The sequence below is a fragment of the Ailuropoda melanoleuca genome, chromosome 15, assembly GCF_002007445.2.
Source record: "Ailuropoda melanoleuca isolate Jingjing chromosome 15, ASM200744v2, whole genome shotgun sequence".
Lineage (NCBI taxonomy): Eukaryota > Metazoa > Chordata > Mammalia > Carnivora > Ursidae > Ailuropoda > Ailuropoda melanoleuca.
The window spans coordinates 925,834-945,239 of record NC_048232.1 but is presented as its reverse complement, the minus strand read 5'-3'; the positions used below and the strand labels follow the sequence as shown (position 1 = coordinate 945,239).

Here is a 19,406-nt window from a genome sequence, read left to right as displayed (position 1 = left end):
CCACTCCTCCCGCGCCCGTCCCGCTCCGGTCTCCCGGTCTCCATCTCTGCTTCCCCCACGCCCCCACGCACTCTGCCGGCAACTGTGAGCACAGGGCCGAGGATGGCCGTGACAATGAAGACACGACAGCACCAGCCCAGCCACGGTCCCGCCAGGGCGGCAGCGAGCATCCCACCACACGCGGTGGTGAGGGAGCGCCTGGGTGGCCACGGTGAGTGGACCCTGAGCTCGAGCCGCAGGTGTCAGCGTGGAGGCGTGGGTTCCCCCAGCTCGCAGCCACGGCAGCCGTGTGTCCGGGTCCGCGGGTCAGCGGGGTCATGCCTCTGCTAACGACACAAGACCACCGGTCTCTGCAACACCGCATTGTTTGCGCAGAGGCTTCGCGAGGGGACGGTCTGACAAGTGTGCGTTCGCCTGTTTTCTCTGAGGTACAGACCCAAACATCAAAGCCAGGGCTTAAATAACGTTCAAAAGAAGGGCTCTTCCTACAGAAGCACAGAGAAAACGTTGTAACCTGGGAGCGGGTGCTGACGTCCTGGCACGCGAGGCTGCACAGGGCCGGGGGTGGTGGGGCCCTGGGCTCTCCAGTCCGCGCACGGCTGCTGCTGCCGACTCAGCCCACGAGAGCCCACTGTCATCAGGCAATTTTGAAAGCAGACTGTGAAACACAGCTGTTATTCAGAGTCAAATAACATAAACTTTACAACTAAATAATTGATATTAAAAATACTCTATGGTGACTTGTGTAACATAATAAAAAAAAAGTTTAAAAAAGGCAAAAAATACTCAAAACCCACCACTTCCTAACTATTTTACTATCGTTTCTCCTCTTGTTTTACCCCTTGTGTCCGTATGCAGAGGGACACAAAGTGCTGAGCGACTGCAGTCCGCCCCCGGTCTGTGCTCAGGGCCTTACGCCAGCCGCAGGAAACTGGCCACAGCAGGGTATTTACACCACCAAAATCGGCAGACGCTACAAATCGGTGCCTTTTTTTTGAGAGCCGGCTGTTACCGGCACACATCAGAGTCATACATGTCAAGTCACAGAGACTAGAAATAACATGTGTGTCACGTCACTCGGGACGAAGTGAGCACACAAGGGCAGGTGCCCAAACAGCCGTGTGTGTGGAGGTAGGAGGCGCACAGACAAGGCTCCACCCATGCGGGAGGCCGCTCCCCACACTGCCCCTCGGGGCAGTGTCCCACCTCTCCTGTCCCCACCACGACGGGAGACACACGGATGCAGCCTCTGCCCTCGGCTGCCAAAGCTAAGGGGTGTCTGTGCTGCCCGTGAACTGCAGGGAGGCGTCTGGAACCAATCCCACTACGAACTCTCTTCCCAAGAGACCACCCAAGGGTCTTACCCCAGATGCTGTGGGACCCAGATGCCACGTCCATGTGATAACTTAGAACTTTCTCTGTGAAGTTTTATTTGAACGCCTGACCTCACCACCTAGCACATGTGACTTTCATGTATTTAGATGAAAATAGATGAATAAACTTGTATCTTGAATTAAGATAGAGAAAGTGCATCCACGAGACAAATTTGTACGTCTCTCTGCAGATCCCACTCGATATCTGTGAACAACGAGGGGAACGGGTTGTATCGAAGAGCTCAACAACACACACAGCTCCATTATTTCCCTCCCCGAGATCAAAACCAACACACAGGTGTCACTTTCTGGATCAATGACACCTACACAATATAAATTAGAGCATCACAGACGCGGTGAGTGCGAGTCCATGAATAACTATCGGTATCACTTTACAACGTCAGTGGTGAGACGGTGCTAAGACGGATTTACAGCAAAACACATTACAGAAAGCTTGAGAAGATGGCGGAGGAGTAGGGGACCCCTTTTTCAGCCGGTCCCCTGAGTTGAGCTGGATAGGTACCAGACCAGCAGGAATATCCACGGAATCAGCCTGAGACGCAGGAAGATACATCTGGATCTCTACAAATGAACATCTCCAGCGCTGAGTATCGAGGTACGAAGCGGGGAGCCGTGAAACCGCGCACAGATATCGGAAGCTAAACAGAAGGGGGAGGGAGCCGCCGTGTCAGGGCGCCGGGAAGCGGTAGCCACCTGCAAGGGGGAGCGGACAGACCGCGGACCCGCACGCTTGAGACAGCAGGCTGAGAAGGGAGCTCCGGGAGCGCACGCGGGACGGCTGGCGGTTGGCGGGCCACCTGCACGGGGGAGCAGGCGGACTCGCGGACGGCACCCGCGAGACAACAGACTTAGAACGCGAGCTCCAGGAGCGCGCGCGCAGGGCGGCTGGCGGGCCACCTGCACCGGGGAGCGGGCGGACCGCGGACCCGCACTCTGGAAACGGCAGACTGAGTCCGTGAGCCGGGAGCGTGCACCACCAAGCATCTCACGGAGCTCCGGAGCTCCGGTGTGCTCACTGGATCGAGGCTGAGACCGGGAGCTCCGGGAGCGTCCGCGGGGCGGCTGGCGGCTGGAGGGCCACCTGCACGGGGGAGCAGGCGGACTCGCGGTCAGCACCCGTGAGACACCAGACTGAGACGGGGAGCTCCGGGAGCCCGCGCGGGGCGGCTGGCGGCGGGCGGGGTTGGAAACACAAAGGACAGAGACGTGCCGGCCCTGGAAGTGAGGGCTGGGACGCCGGGTGTGGGGCGCACAGCCCGGGATGCTGCAGGGTTGAGCAGCACCAACAGAAACAGAGTTAAAGTGGCCAGAACATCAGTGGAGAACGATCCGCGATCCCTCTGTTCTGAGACAGAGGCTGAATTTCAGCCGCTGCTGCTCTCTCAGAAGAGGCATAGCAAACCGCCAGGGAAAGCCGCCAGAGAACAAAAGCCCGGAAATACCGGCTCACAGGGTGCCCATCCCCATCCCCCCTCGCAAGGGACACAGAGACTCTACCCAAACAGGGTTTTCTGAGTACCGGCAGGCAGGCCCCTCCCCCAGAAGGCAGGCTGAAAAATCAAGAAGCCCACAACCCGGAGCGCCTGAGTGGCGCAGTCACCAAGCACCTGTCTTCGGATTAGGGTGTGTTTACAACGTTCCGGAAAGGAGTCCCTCATCGGGCTTCTCCACCGGGAACCTGCTTCTTCCTCTCCCACTCCTCTGCTTGGGTTCCCTTTCTTGCTGACTGTCTCTCTCTCTCTCAAATAAATAAATAAACTCTTTAAGGAAGAAGCCCACATCCCTAAGATCTCTATAAAACAAGGGCGCACGGCCTGGGTCCCAGTCAACACTTGGGCTCTGGACAACCCTGCAATCTCTCTTCATCAGAATGACGAGAAGGAGAAGTCCCCCCCAGCAAAGAAAAGATAATGAGTCTGTGGCCTCTGCCACAGAATTGGCCTCGGCCACAGAATTAATACATATGGATGTATCCCAATTATCAGAAATGGAATTCAGAGCAACAATGGTCAAGATGATGAGTAAACTTGAAAAAAGCATCAGAGAAAGCGTTGCTGAGAATATAGAATCCCTAAGGGCAGAAATGAGAGCGAATCTGACAGAAATTAAAAATTCTATGGGCCAAATACAGTCAAAACTAGAGGCTCTGACGGCCAGGGTCACCGAGGCAGAGGAACGCGTTAGCGAATTGGAGGATGGGTTAGTAGAAGAAAAAACGAAAATAGAAGCTGGTCTTAAAAAAATCCACGCCCACGAATGTAGATTACGGGAGATTACTGACTCTATGAAACGATCCAATGTCAGAATCATCGGCATCCCTGAAGGGGTGGAGAAAAACAGAGGTCTAGAAGAGATATTTGAACAAATTGTAGCTGAAAACTTCCCTAATCTAGCAAGGGAAACAAGCATTCGTGTCCAAGAGGCAGAGAGGACCCCATCCAAGCTCAACCAGGACAAACCTACGCCACGGCATGTCATAGTGCAATTCGCAAATATTAGATCCAAGGATACAGTATTGAAAGCGGCCAGGGCAAAGAAATTTCTCACGTACCAAGGCAAAGGTATCAGGATTACGTCAGACCTGTCTACAGAGACCTGGAATGAGAGAAAGGCTTGGGGGGGCATTTTTAAAGCTCTTTCAGAGAAAAACATGCAGCCAAGGATCCTTTATCCAGCAAAGCTGTCATTCAGAATTGATGGAGAAATAAAGACGTTCCAAAATCGCCAATCATTAACCAATTTCGTAACCACGAAACCAGCCCTACAGGAGATATTAAGGGGGGCTCTATAAAGGTAAAAAGGCCCCAAGAGTGATACAGAGCAGCAAGTCACAACCGATACAAAGACTTTAAAGAGAAATGGCATCATTAAAATCATATCTGTCAATAATCTCTATCAATCTAAATGGCTTAAACTCTCCCATAAAACGCCACAGGGTTGCAGATTGGATAAAAAGACATGACCCATCCATTTGCTGTCTACAAGAGACTCATTTTGAACCCAAAGATGCATTCAGACTTAGAGTAAGGGGATGGAGTACCATCTTCCACGCAAATGGACCTCAAAAGAAAGCTGGAGTAGCAATTCTCATATCAGATAGACTGGATTTTAAACTAGAGGCCATAGAGAGAGATACAGAAGGGCACTATATTATTCTTAAAGGAAGTATTCAACAAGTGGATATGACAATTATTAATATATATGCCCCCAACAGGGGAGCAGCAAGATACACAAGCCAACTCTTAACCAAAATAAAGAGACATATAGATAAGAACACAGTAATAGTAGGGGACCTCAACACCCCACTATCAGAAATAGACAGAACACCCTGGCAAAAACTAAGCAAAGAATCAAAGGCTTTGAATGCCATACTCGACGAGTTGGACCTCATAGATATATATAGAACACTACACCCCAGAACCAAAGAATACTCATTCTATTCAAATGCCCATGGAACATTCTCAAGAATAGATCATGCTCTGGGACACAAAACAGGTCTCAGCCAATACCAAAAGATTGAAATTATCCCCTGCATATTCTCAGACCACAACGCTCTGAAATTGGAACTCAACCACAAGGAAAAACCTGGAAGAAACTCAAACACTTGGAGGCTAAGAACCATCCTGCTCAAGAATGACTCGATAAACCAGGAAATCAAAAAACAAATTAAACAATTTATGGAGACCAACGAGAATGAATACACAACGGTCCAAAACCTATGGGATACTGCAAAGGCAGTCCTAAGGGGGAAATACATAGCCATCCAAGCCTCACTCAAAAGAATAGAAAAATCTAAAATGCAGTTTCTATATTCTCACCTCAAGAAACTGGAACAGCAACAGAGGGACAGGCCTAACCCACTGACAAGGAAGGAGTTGACCAAGATTAGAGCAGAAATCAATGAATTAGAGACCAGAACCACAGTAGAGCAGATCAACAGGACTAGAAGCTGGTTCTTTGAGAGAATCCATAAAATTGATAGACCACTGGCAAAACTTGTCCAAAAACAAAGAGAAAGGACTGAGATTATTAAAATTATGACTGAAAAGGGAGAGGTCACGACCAGCACCATTGAAATTGCAAGGATTATTAGAAACTTTTATCAACAGCTATATGCCAAAAAACTAAACAATCTGGAAGAGATGGAGGCCTTCCTGGAAACCTATAAACTACCAAGACTGAAACAGGAAGAAATAGATTTCTTAAATAGGCCAATTAACTATGAAGAAATTGAGTCAGTGATAAACAACCTTCCAAATAATAAAACTCCAGGCCCAGACGGTTTTCCTGGGGAATTCTACCAAACATTCAAAGAAGAAATAATACCTATTCTCCTAAAGCTATTTCAAAAAATAGAAACAGAAGGAAAGCTACCAAACTCATTCTATGAGGCTAATATTACCTTGATCCCCAAACCAGGCAAAGACCCCCTCAAAAAGGAGAATTACAGACCGATTTCTCTAATGAATATGGATGCCAAAATCCTCAACAAGATCCTTGCTAATAGAATCCAACAGTACATTAAAAGGATTATCCATCATGACCAAGTGGGATTCATACCTGGGATGCAAGCATGGTTCAACACTCGCAAATCAATCAATGTGATACATCATATCAACAAGAAAAGACTCAAGAACCATATGATCCTCTCAATTGATGCAGAAAAAGCATTTGACAAAATACAGCATCCTTTCCTGATTAAAACCCTTCAGAGTGTAGGAATAGAGGGTACATTTCTCAATCTCATAAAAGCCATCTATGAAAAGCCTACTGCAAGCATTATTCTCAATGGGGAAAAGCTGGAAGCCTTTCCCTTAAGATCAGGAACACGACAAGGATGCCCACTCTCGCCACTATTATTCAACATAGTACTAGAAGTCCTTGCAACAGCAATCAGAAGACAAAAAGGGATCAAAGGTATCCAAATCGGCAAAGAAGAAGTCAAACTGTCTCTCTTTGCAGATGACATGATACTCTATATGGAAAACCCAAAGGAATCCACTCCCAAACTATTAGAAGTTATAGAACAATTCAGTAAGGTGGCAGGATACAAAATCAATGCCCAGAAATCAGTTGCATTTCTATACACGAATAACGAGACTGAAGAAAGAGAAATTAGGGAATCCATCCCATTTACAATAACACCAAAAACCATGCGTTACCTTGGAATTAACTTAACCAGAGACGTAAAGGACCTATATGCTAGAAACTATAGATCACTTTTGAAAGATATTGAGGAAGACATAAAAAGATGGAAAAATATTCCATGCTCATGGATTGGAAGAATTAACATAGTTAAAATGTCCATACTACCCAGAGCAATCTACACTTTCAATGCTATCCCGATCAAAATACCGAGGACATTTTTCAAAGAACTGGAACAAATAGTCCTTAAATTTGTATGGAACCAGAAAAGGCCCCGAATCTCCAAGGAACTGTTGAAAAGGAAAAACAAAGCTGGGGGCATCACAATGCCGGATTTCGAGCTGTACTACAAAGCTGTGATCACAAAGACAGCATGGTACTGGCACAAAAACAGACACATCGACCAATGGAACAGAATAGAGAACCCAGAAATGGACCCTCGGCTCTTTGGGCAACTAATCTTTGATAAAGCAGGAAAAAACATCCGGTGGAAAAAAGACAGTCTCTTCAATAAATGGTGCTGGGAAAATTGGACAGCTACATGCAAAAGAATGAAACTTGACCACTCTCTCACACCATACACAAAAATAAACTCCAAATGGATGAAAGACCTCAATGTGAGACAGGAATCCATCAAAATTCTAGAGGAGAACATAGGCAACAACTTCTATGACATCGGCCAGAGCAACCTTTTTCACGACACATCTCCAAAGGCAAGAGAAATAAAAGATAAAATGAACTTATGGGACTTTATCAGGATAAAGAGCTTCTGCACAGCCAAGGAAACAGTCAAAAAAACTAAGAGACAGCCCACGGAATGGGAGAATATATTTGCAAAGGACACCACAGATAAAGGACTGGTATCCAAGATCTACAAAGAACTTCTCAAACTCAATACACGAGAAACAAATAAACAAATCATAAAATGGGCAGAAGATATGAACAGACACTTTTCCAATGAAGACATACAAATGGCTAACAGACACATGAAAAAATGTTCAAAATCATTAGCCATCAGGGAAATTCAAATCAAAACCACACTGAGATACCACCTTACGCCAGTTAGAATGGCAAAGATAGACAAGGCAAGAAACAACAATTGTTGGAGAGGATGTGGAGAAAGGGGATCCCTCCTACATTGTTGGTGGGAATGCAAGTTGGTACAGCCACTCTGGAAAACAGTGTGGAGGTCCCTTAAAAAGTTAAAAATTGAACTACCCTATGACCCAGCCATTGCACTACTGGGTGTTTACCCCAAAGATACAGACGTAGTAAAGAGAAGGGCCATATGCACCCCAATGTTCATAGCTGCATTGTCCACAATAGCCAAATCATGGAAGGAGCCGAGATGCCCTTCAACAGATGACTGGATTAAGAAGCTGTGGTCCATATATACAATGGAATATTACTCAGCTATCAGAAAGAACGAATTCTCAACATTTGCTGCAACATGGACGGCACTGGAGGAGATAATGCTAAGTGAAATAAGTCAAGCAGAGAAAGACAATTATCATATGATTTCTCTCATCTATGGAACATAAGAACTAGGAGGATCGGTAGGGGAAGAAAGGGATAAAGAAAAGGGGGGTAATCAGAGGGGGGAATGAAACATGAGAGACTATGGACTGTGAGAGGCAAACTGAGGACTTCAGAGGGGAGGGGGTGGGGGAAGGGGATAGCCTGGTGATGGGTAGTAGGGGAGGGCACGTATTGCATGGTGCACTGGGTGTTATACGCAACTAATGAAGCATCAAACTTTACATCGGAAAAAAAAAAAAAAAAAGAAAGCTTGAAATTTTTACAGTGGTTTAAAATGAGCCATAAGACACTGTGAACAAACTTCCTGAATTCCAGACATTGGAAAATTTCTCACATTTCCTGCCTATCCTTCCAGTTACTCTTCTCGGCCCTCCAGCCTCGGCTTCCAGCGTCCCTCACGGCCTGCAGCCGCAGCGGGCCCGTCTGTGGGGAGCCGGGAGCGGGGCGACAGACTGTGTCCCTGACTGCCCCAGTTCTCCGTGGAAGACAAGAGCCTCACTACAGAGAGGGTCAATCCCTTCAATGCCGGTGGAGCAAGTCTCTTCTACGAGACCTTTATGTTTCTCTGGGAATCATGTGACGAACGCAATGCTCTCGTCACAAGAGAGAGGCTCAGCCCTCATGCACAGGTGGGAGAGCCTCGTGTACGTCCCTCTATCCGCAGGCAACTTTCCTCCCCCATGAGGAGGATCCAGGGCTCCCACCCAGCCTGGCCCCCATCCACCTGAAACACCATCTCGGCGGCCCCCTCCGGGATCCAAGGCTCTGTGACAGGTGGACGTGCTCAGTGCCGTCCTGCCCTCCATCACCTTGAGATTGCCCACCTGCCTCTGTGCACAAATTGTGGGCACTCCCTGGGCCCTCCCCGAGACTCTCAAACACTGCTGGGCTTGGCAGACGCCCACAGACGTGACACTCACATAGCCACTCTGAGACATGAAGGGGCATTTAGTGGGTACCCAGAAGCAACGGACCTAAGTCCAGCCATGTGAGAGGACAATGGACTCAGGAGCACCAGAGGCTCTCCACCACTACCTGTCTATGGCCCTGCTCCGCAGAGGAGAGAATGGGAGAGGGAGGCTGGCCAGCAGGTGGCCTGTGCCCGGTGGAAGAACGGTGAGGCCCCACAATCAGGAGGGTAAAGCTTTCATGACCTGGGGCAGTGCAGGGTGGCACTGGGCACACTTGGAGAGAAACCCCACAGCCTGGGTGGCTGGCTAGGCACCGGACCCAGGACACGGAGAGCACAGACAGAGGCCCCAGCTACAGATGCAGACCTGGTTTCTCTGAGTTACGTCGAGACGACTGTCCAAGGTGAAAAGGGCAGCTGCCGGCATGGTGATGTCATTGTCATTAAACTCCTGTCACAGGCATGGGACCTATGGCTTGAGAAGCCTGTGCACCGGGAGGCATGCCGCCCGAGTTAGCACGACTAAGGAAGTGTGTGTTCTTGGAGGCTTCGTTCAGAACATGCGTGGCTCCCCCTACCGCCTGACTGAGGTCACGCTCAGCTCCGTTTGGAAGGAACGCCTGGGGCGTCCTGTGCGTGGGCATCAGAGGCACCCAAAGCTGGAAAGCCAAACACCGCAGACCAGAGCAGCCTGGGTCACAGGAGAGCTCTTCTCTGCCCTGTGGGTGGGAAAAGATACCCCAGAGCCTCAGAGCGGGGACACACAGGCCAAAACATCCCCCCTAAAAACAACTTTGACATTAAACAAAGCACGAAACAAAATCTGGTTTCTTTCGTTAGGAACAGAGTCCTCAATCACCAGGACAACTCTTGGGTCGTCAGAGTCTTTTGAAAGTGAAATCATTCCTCTGTAGCTTCTGTAGAAATGGCACAAATGCTGTCTTGAAGATAAAAACCAGTCCCGATCCCCCAGCCGGGAGGAGTCGATCCCTTGTGGGTCAGCTGGCCTCGCACCGAAAACCAAACCAAACCGCCAAGTTCCCCGTGGTGGGCGACCTGCGATGCCCGATGCGGTGGGTCTGCTGCCTCCAGACGTAGGGGGCAACTGAGCAAGAATCAAGAGACCAACCAATCCCGCCCCTACCGCCAAAGAAGAGCTCAGAGAGTGCAACTGTGTGTACGGACGCTCCCCCGTTACAAAGGCAAACACAATGAAAGAGATACGAGGAAAAGGTGAAAAGCAGAAAAGAAACGACTAGCGATACCCCAGCAGTGACAGGAAACAGCGACCAGTGTCTGCTCCTCCCGCACTCGGGCCTCACTGCTGCTGCGGCGCACTTGCAACCCCTTCTCCACGCGGTGCGCGGCGCCCTCAGTGCCCGTGGAGCTCAGGTCTTGGAGCAAGCCACCAGCACGGTCTCTTGGTGCTGGGTATCTGGGATGTTCCCACCTAACAGCCACGGTGAATGATGTCCTCACACAAAAGCTTTGTACCCGGATGTACCCCCCTACGTGGCTTAGAGAGCCCACCCACGGTAGAGGGAAAACGGTAGATTGTCCTAAATGAGACAGGGTGGGGTCTCCTGATGGGCCACAGCACATGCACCAGGCTGAATGGTGGCCCCTGGAATGGTATGTCCGTGTCCTGCAAAAGTGCCCTTACGTGTGGGCGCTCAGCTAAGCAAAAAGGATGATTCCAGTTGGCTCCGAATGCAGCCACATGTATGCTTGTAAGATAGAAGCACAGGGGAACCAGGGACAAGGAGGTGACGTGTCTACACGCCAAGGAACATCAGGGACAGCCAGCTGCCACCCAAAGACCATAAAAAGCCCTGGTCCAGCTTTCCCAGAGCCTCCGGACAAAGCACAGCCTGCCCTCATCTTGACCTCAGACTCCAGCCTCTGGGACCATGAGTAAATTCATGGCTATTGTTTGCAGCTCCCGGTTTGTGGCATGTGCCGTCGCAGCCCTGGGAGACCAGCACAACCAGGTAAAAGGTGTACTCGCTTAGCTCAACTTGCGTGGTCTTTGGAAAATTACAGAACCAGATAAAGTCACAGTGAAATCAATTCCCACAATGCACCAGCAATCTCCCCGTGGAAGACTGAGCGTCACAACAGAGAGGGAGCCATGTCACGGGGTCCATGACAGTCGCCCTTCGGCACCACAGACTGAGGCAGAAACAGCACACCAAAGAGCGCTCTGTTCTCTGTCCGAAAGATGAAACAGAGCAGACGCTGCAGCTCCATGAGACAAGAGCGAGCGGCAGCTGACACCACCGTCATGCACACTTTCCCGAACGTGTGGTCTGCTTTCCCCACTGTGGGACGCCCATCCACGCGCTCTCCCACGGGCGAACACCAGTCTCCTGGAAGGAGGGGAAACCAAAGCAGTGCTCTCTGCCTTTGCCTCTAAGAATCAAATCTGAGTGGCACATAAAACTCTAAATCTCCTGGAACTAATGTTCCTTTAGACATGGTTTCTAATTTTAAGTACCTGAGCTCGATTATTGATCGCAATGTGTCTTTAAATGAACAGATTAAAACTTTCTCCATAAAAATGAACTGTAAAAAATTATAGCTGTTCTCTGGGGAGTAAGGCACTGTCTGACTTCTAAACTTGGATTTCAGACGGTGAAGAGTGACTTTCTCCTTCTGACTGCAGCCGTGGGCTGCGCCTCTCCCCTCCCCGCCACCAGCCCCCCGATCTACTGGTGGTTGTCCTGTGTTTGACTGTTACCAGCTCTCTGGAAATCAAGTGAAAGTGTTGCTCATTTTTCCATTCTCGATATGCAGGTCCTTCCTAAACACCCCAGCCCAGGATGCTCACAGCATGGTTTAATAATCCTGCCATGCTTCCTGCCCCAAAGACTCCATGGCAGTCTTCCTGCAGCCAGTCTTACAGAACGTCTAGTGACAAATTCCGTAACGCGTGTCCAGTACAAAAGGGGTCTCAACAAAGACACTCGGCATCCGGCGCCTCCTCGCTTGTACCTAAAACAACACAGACCTGAATGGCACCCCACCATCCAGCCCCAGACCCCACAAACGGCTGGGAAGCTCGGTTTCGGCAAAACCATATGGAGATCTGGTTGGCCCCATAGGAGACGATACCTCAGTCCAAGGAAAGCAAAGGGGTCGGTGAATGGCCACATGAGGCAAGACCACAGACATCTCATGAATGGTACAGTGTCAGCAGGACGTGGCGGGGGTCCTGAAGACAGGGCTGAGGGGAACGAGACAGTGTCTGGGGACTTGAAAAGAAACAGCCGCGAGCACAGGTCTGTGCAGAAAAAGCCCATGGCGCACACACAGTGGCCGAAGCTTTACCTTGCGGTTTCCATCTTCACAAAAGGAACAAAAGGCGTTCCCTAGAGTAACATGTGATGTTTGTCCCCCAGGCACCAGGAGACCAAAGGCAGCCCCTCTCAGGAGAGCCATGGGGCCCAGAGCTCCGAGAGTCAGTCAGAGCCCGGAGCTGGCGATGGGGGGACCTCCCCAGGCTGCTCGTTCAGCACTGGAAACCCCACACATCCTAGAAACGGTGGCCCCCACCTGCAGGACGCGACTCGTCAGCACCGAGAATGGAGAGACACGATCGGAATAACCAAGTCACAGTGTTGCTACTGGCCTGGCCAGAATGCTTACACCATAACAGTCTGTCGGGCAGATGCAGCCAGAAATGTCAAGTCAAGAGAGGACACTTTCCGGGTAGGTTTCAGAGAACAGAGATGAGACTGTGTTAAGTGGAGGTAATTTCTTTCAGCTGAAAATAACCAGAAGCGGCACAACATCGTCCTGACCCCAACCCAACTGCCAGGGACACTGTGCCGCCAACTTCTGCAGTCACCACCGACATCCGGGGGACTCTGATCGCCGTGACCTACACAGACTTCCTGAGGAGTCACCAGGAGCCGAAGGTCACCTGAGAGACGGCGGTAGTCTCCACGACAGTTGTCCACTGTCTGTAACAACCGTCCCAAGATGTAGTGGCCTGAGACAAACCACGTGTTCTGCGAGCACACCTTCTGTGTGCGCGGGACTTGATCGGCTGTCTCATGTAAGCTCCACGCGCATCCGCTCCTGGGGCCAGCGGCCACTTTCTGTACGGCACGCTCACACGGCTGGCCAGCTGGTGTCGACTGTCAGCTAGGAGCTCAGCCAAGCTGTGGGCCGAGACCGGGTTCCCCTTCATGACTGCCTGGCTGGGATCCAAAAGGAGATGGTAGAGTCAGCGAGGGCAGCGGGGCAGCACAGCTGGTTTCCACGGCAATGGTGGGCACCTTCACTCAACTGGCTCGTGGCCTTGAGGGGAGCGAGCAGAGGGGACCAGCAGGGGAGCAGTTAGGAGAGAGAGCAGTGCAGACGGAAAAAGGCAACCATGCCCCCAGCCGCCAGGCAGGCTGCGCGGGGTCAAATCCAAACTCTTCCGCGAACGGACCGTAATTTATTTAACTAATCCCTACAAGAGGCTGTTAGATTATTCCAGGCCTTTTGTTTTATTTTGTTTGCTTTGCAATAGCAAACAATTCTCTAATGACTCTGTCGGTACATATATCCTGCCATTTTACGGAGAGTATATCCAGGGGACGATTCCCTAGCAGAGACATTACTGAGTGACAGGGTTAATGGTCTGGTCCTTCTTTTTTGTTTGGAAAGACCCCATCAGCAGACTGGACAGGGGATGGGCAGATGCAGGAATGTCTCTGACGTGGCAGGACTACCCATCTTGGGCAAAAGGTAGATGATTTGAGGTTGGGGATGGGGGGGCTATACAAGGGGGCAGGTGTCAACCCCCAGACTGGTGGGAGGTTAAATCCTCTCCTGCAGAGTCTGAAAGGACTACAGCAGCAGATATCACTATTAAGACCATACACTCAGCATGGAGACCCACCGTTCTACATTTAGCAGCATGAAAGACACCGGGAAGGCTCACTGAAATTCCCTCTGCTAACCCTAAGTTTCTGACTCAGTAGGTCCGAGGTGGGGCCTGGAGTGTGCATTTCTATCAAGTCCCAGGTGATGCGGATATAGCCAGTCCAGGCACCACACTTTGAGGACCACTGCTGTAGACTGCTGTCCAGGGTAGCAGCAAAGTGGTCAAGGGAACACAGCTAACTGGTGTCAGGACTGGGATTTGACCCGAGTTTTTGACTCCAGTATCTGTGCCAACGGCCTTGCTGCATAATGTTCTCACCCTGGCTCCCATCAGCATCAGTTGTGGCATTGGAAAGGCGGACGCCTGGGCTGCACCCCAGACCCAGACCATCAGAGTCTAGGGGGACCCGGCACCAAAAGATTCTCAGAGCCCCCACAGGAGCTCAGTGTGCACCACAGCTAGAAGCCACTCCTGGGCTGCAACGCTAGGTCTCCATCATGCCTATCCTGACTTCAGGCTTTACACTGAAGTCTTTAAGCCATTTTGTGTTTATTTTTGTGTATGGTGTGTGACAGTGTTCCAATTTCATTCTTCTGCATGTGTCTGTCCTGTTTTCCCAACACACCATTTATTGAAGAGACTGACCTTGCCCCATTGTGTTTTCTTAGATCCTTTGTGGTAAATTAATTGACCATATAAGCATGGGTTTATTTCTGGGCTTTCTATTCTGTTCCATTGATGTAGGTGTCTGTTTTTATGACAAGTACCTATTTTGATGGTACCTGACGACTGTACCATAGACTTCACTGTAATTTAGAAGAGTTCCCTCACCCTGCGGGGCCACATCAAGGTGGCACAAACAACAGGCAAGAACCCTAACTGTCCAAAATACACGAGGGAAATTGCTGTCCCTTGTCTTAGGTGCCAGGGGCACACTGGCAGTGCCCATCTGAGGCAGGGCTCATCCCTGTGACTGTTTCCACTGATCCTCAGAGGCCAAGATTCAAACTGAGCGAGGAGACTGCATCCCTTGGCTAAAGAAAGGCAGCTTTTTTCCAAGATCTCTCCTCCACTTATCTTTGGTATTTCCACGATTGACAAACAGAAATATATTTATTGAGGGATTATCTATATTGAAAACCAGACACGGGATTTTTTCTTCTCTGTCAACATTGCAGAAATATCAGCTTTTTGAACAAAAGGAGAGGTATTTTCATTCAATCCCAAATGCTGAAAATTCCCCAGTTTATATTCAGGGAGACATTTGGTTTTATTGATCATGTTAGCTTAATAAGTTTAAACTCCTATAGCCAGACTAGGAGAACGTTGATTTTCTCTTTATTATAAAGGTTATTAAGAGGAAGCCAGATATAGAAGTTATTTGTTTTTAGACAATCCCACAGAATCAGAACCACTCAAATATGTTCCAGAAGTTTTGTTCAAAGCCAACACCTAAATGGCCTAAAGGACAGCTCCATCTCTTCCTAGAATACTAATTTTATGGTTCAAGATTTGGCGTATTTCAGGCGAGGGCTTTGTTATCGATGGGGGAAATGTCCATTCCCTGATTTTAATTCACACTTCACTAACGGTCAGAGACAAGACACACGTAGGCTGCCCGCACCGCAGAACCCTTGGCCGTCAATGGTAACTTAGCACCATCCCGGCAGACTGACCGCGTTGGAGGCTTTCTCTACAGAGTGCCTGTGCTCGCCCGCACATGCAAACACAAGAACCCCTACGTGTGGGTCAGGAATAACACGTACACTTAAAAACAAATACCAAACACTTTCATAGTGAAAGAGACGTACCGCTGAACTGGCTCCTCCTCTGTTTTTGGCATACTTTCCCAGTTCCTTCAAATCCAAAAAGGAGGTAGCCAAAATACTAGATGAAGTGACTTTGTTGGATTTTTCCTCACTTTTTTGGTACTGCCTGGAAATACCGGTCTCAGATTTAAGGGAAGGAACGCAATCCCTCAATCACCACTCAAAAACATCCGTGTTCCTTCCACAGAAAGCTCACAGAGCAAAAAATCCTCTCCAGGATTTTGTTGAAATTCCGTACTTGCTCAGTGAAAAGTGAGGGACAGGCAGCCTTCCGAGCACCCCAGTCGGCCTGTCAGCTGGAGCGAAAGTCTGGGAGGAGAAATATCGCCAAGTGACGGGTCCCTACAATCGGGGACAAGTTCTGGTGTTGCTTTCAGAAAGTCTGCTCCTTCAAACCCTTCTGACATTTACTTTGATAAAATCATATATATAAATATATATAAATCTCCAAAGGACAGCAGTTTCGGTCCTTTCTGAAAGAAATGAGGTGACTTACAGAAATGACCACAATTATTTTTTAAGGGAAGTTATGCAAATCTGATAGACTAAAGTAAATGTTTCATAAAACCAATGACTGTTTAAATTGTAGGACTAAATTGTTTGTATATAAATATTACCTTTTATATTCCATTTGAGTTTTATGTAGATGAACACGTTACTTTAATGACCTGCGTTTGTGGAGAGAGTAGGAGACGCGCTCTCTCGGTTCTCGCCCTCCAGATGGCTGCCTTTTCTTGCATGAGATTAAAACATGTCTCTCATTCACCGCAATGCTTCTGAGGCAAATTAATATCGCCAGCTAAATTGCTTGTGTTTTCGGAATAAAATTTAAAGAGAACTTTTTAAAGCAATTGGTGTCACGGGTTCCCAGAGCAGATTGCTCTCCAGGTAGGGCATGCTGGTTTTAAACACTCGGTAATTAATGGAAAGGATTCTGTGTTAATTGACTGCTTCAGGAAAGGGAAATATAATGACTCCTTATTAATCATGAGAAGAAATGTACGGCACGGAGACACCACAATAATTGGTCTAACAGCGGAGAAATGTTAATTAATGAAAAGAACAATGATGTAAGAAATTAGCTGCATAATGTTTGCTGCTGATGGAGGCTGGGTTTTAAACACGTTATTTACAGTGGAAACCACGAAATGTTGCCTCTAACAGATGCATGTAACCTTGTACCACCCAAGTTTAAGGGAAAAAATCTTAAAATGCTGCTGTCATCTTTGCTTGCAGAAGCAAAAACACTTGCCCAGGGCTACATTTATTTCAGAGAAGGACGGCCTTGTCCTTCATGTCTGATCTGGGCTTCTAAAATCAAAATCTTCCTCAGAGCAAAACAGGGTCGTTTGTTAATGTCATTTAATGACACAACAGGTCATTCTGACTGCTGAGGACAAAAGGAGAAGAAAGTACTTTTCCCTAAACTGAAATAAACAAACTCCATTTCTGATATTTCCCAACTAACATAAAGAAAAATTCAGATTCGCTTTGGGGACAGAGTGTCTTATTTTTTTTTTTTAATTTCAAGTCCCTGAGAGAATATACAGCTTCCACTCCATCTAACAAGTCATTTTCCAGAAAAGGAAGCCTCGTTCATTAAAATGCAGAGCCCGTCAGCCGCGTGCACGGCAGTTAGGGGTTAGAGCCGTGAGCCGCCCAAGCTGGCGGCCACTCCGCCGGGTCGGACGCGGCCCAGGAAGCCCTTCCCTTCGGCCTGCTTGACGGGGCGACATAGGCACGCGGACGGGAGGAAGCACGGGGGCTGCGCACAGCCGGCCGCCGGTGGGTGGGGACCTGGACGCTGCGCCCGCCCGGCCGAGCCCCACACTGACGCCCTGTCCTTGCAGGTGGAACGTGCTGGGACTGCAGGGTGCACTGCTCTGCCACTTCATCGAGCCCGTGTACCTGCACAGCATCATCGTGGGCAGTCTGCACCACACCGGCCACCTCTCCCGCATCATGAGCCACCGCACCGAGGACATCGGACAGCTGCCAACCTCGTATCGGCACAACCGGCCCCTCCTCAGCGGTAAGAGAACGCCGTCCTCACATACACACGTGACTAATGCCCTCCCATCCGCTGGCCCCATGCCTCCTAAGATTTTACCCATTTTGGCCATTGGCTTAAATATTTCAGATTTAGCGAGCAAAATGACAATAATACAACACTTTAAAAGAGAGGAGGAAGGTTACCGTGCATTCCAAACGTAGGAATGGGCAGCACTTTGAGGTGGACGCAGGACAGGACGCAGCACACAACCACGTCCCAGCATCACAGTGACTGAGGGGACCATCATGCACAGGTCCAAGAGGACCACTTACCTGTCCCGCTCTGCTCCGCGGAAGGCGTCTCTGATGGGAGGACCAGGTGGGTCGGAAGCAGTAACACGGAGGGTGCACAGTGCAGGCCCCCAGGCCGCCCAAGTGGTTGCAGTGGTTGCAGGACTCAGGGTCCCTGTGTCCTCCTCTCATGTCAGAGGCAACAAGGTAATCCAGCAGGCACTGAGCCTGCATCTACTCCTAGCTTCCCACGCTGCCTGCGTCTGCAGCACTAGACCTTCAGAGTCTCAGTGCCCCCTCTGCAAAACGGGGACGGCCAATCCCTAGGCCGCGCGGCACACAGCCAACAGTAAGGATCAAGAGTCATACGGCCAGGAAGTACTCTGGAATCCATCACAGGCTGTACGCCGCGAAGGACCGAGTCCTAGATGGCGGCATTTTGGAGGGGAATGCCTATGGTGACCACTGGTCTCCCGGTCACAGATCCTTTCCTGGTTCCTGACACAAGCATCACCAGAGGCCTGGAGGAAACAGCGTGAGCAGAGGGGGACTCCGTTGCTTGGGCAGGACGGTGCCCTGAAGGAACTGCCCGAGGCCGCCCCGCAACCCCAGACAGGTGTCTTGAGGAAGCAGGAAAGCTGTTCCTGCTTCAGGGGAAGGAGCAGGCTGGCTGGCTTCAGTCTTGGGCCAGATCACCTGAGAGAGAAATAGGAAAATAAAGGAGGTGTTCAGTATTGCGGCTCAGACTTGGGCCTAAGATTTATTCGCGGGATTCTCAAATTGTTCTAAAATATAAAATCAGGGTGTTAGTAGTGCCCCATGGGGGTGGGAGTGAGAACAACTGAACAAGTGTTGAAGAAAACACCTCCATGTGTATTCCCTCTGTTTCTGAGACTCACCGACTCTCCGCTCTGGGAAGAACCTACGAGCTCGGACACGGCTGAGGACCCTCCCCAGCTGGGCTGGCCAACCACCCCGGTCCCTGCTTTCTTACACCACAGGCCTTCCTTCATATGTGAGGTCCTGCTCCCAAAATCCTAGACCCCATGCTGAGAGCCACCTCTCTGCTGCTGCAGAAGGACGCGTGGCACTCAGGCAGTGGGCCCGAAATCAAGCTGTGCCAGCCCGTGTCACCTATCCTCACATCCCTGGGACCATGTTAGAGTCCAGGGGCTTCGTGTGTCCAGTGAGGGGACTTAGAGTCAAAGTCAGCGCACCTCAACGAGGCCCTTTGAGACAGGGTCCCAGAGTCTGTCCAGAAATGCCAAACAGCGCCATCTTTTAGGATCTCACATGCGCCTCTGTCCCCAGGGCTGCTCCATCGTGGAAGGGGTCAGTCACTTGCCACCATCCCAGGGGCTGGGACAACAAGATCAGCAAGGCAGGATTTCCTCACCACCATCCTTGCTCAAAAGGCTGCCTTTGGA

General features: G+C 49.8%; 1 protein-coding gene across 1 annotated transcript in view; it reads left to right on the top strand.

Annotated features, from left to right (window-relative positions):
• ADARB2 (adenosine deaminase RNA specific B2 (inactive)) overlaps window positions 1-19,406 on the top strand; it is a 458,939-nt gene that overhangs the window by 424,433 nt on the left and 15,100 nt on the right. Inside the window, exon 8 of the mRNA XM_034644124.1 lies at window positions 17,547-17,728. Within this exon, the coding sequence (XP_034500015.1) occupies window positions 17,547-17,728 (182 nt within the window). The remainder of the gene's footprint in view (window positions 1-17,546; window positions 17,729-19,406) is intronic.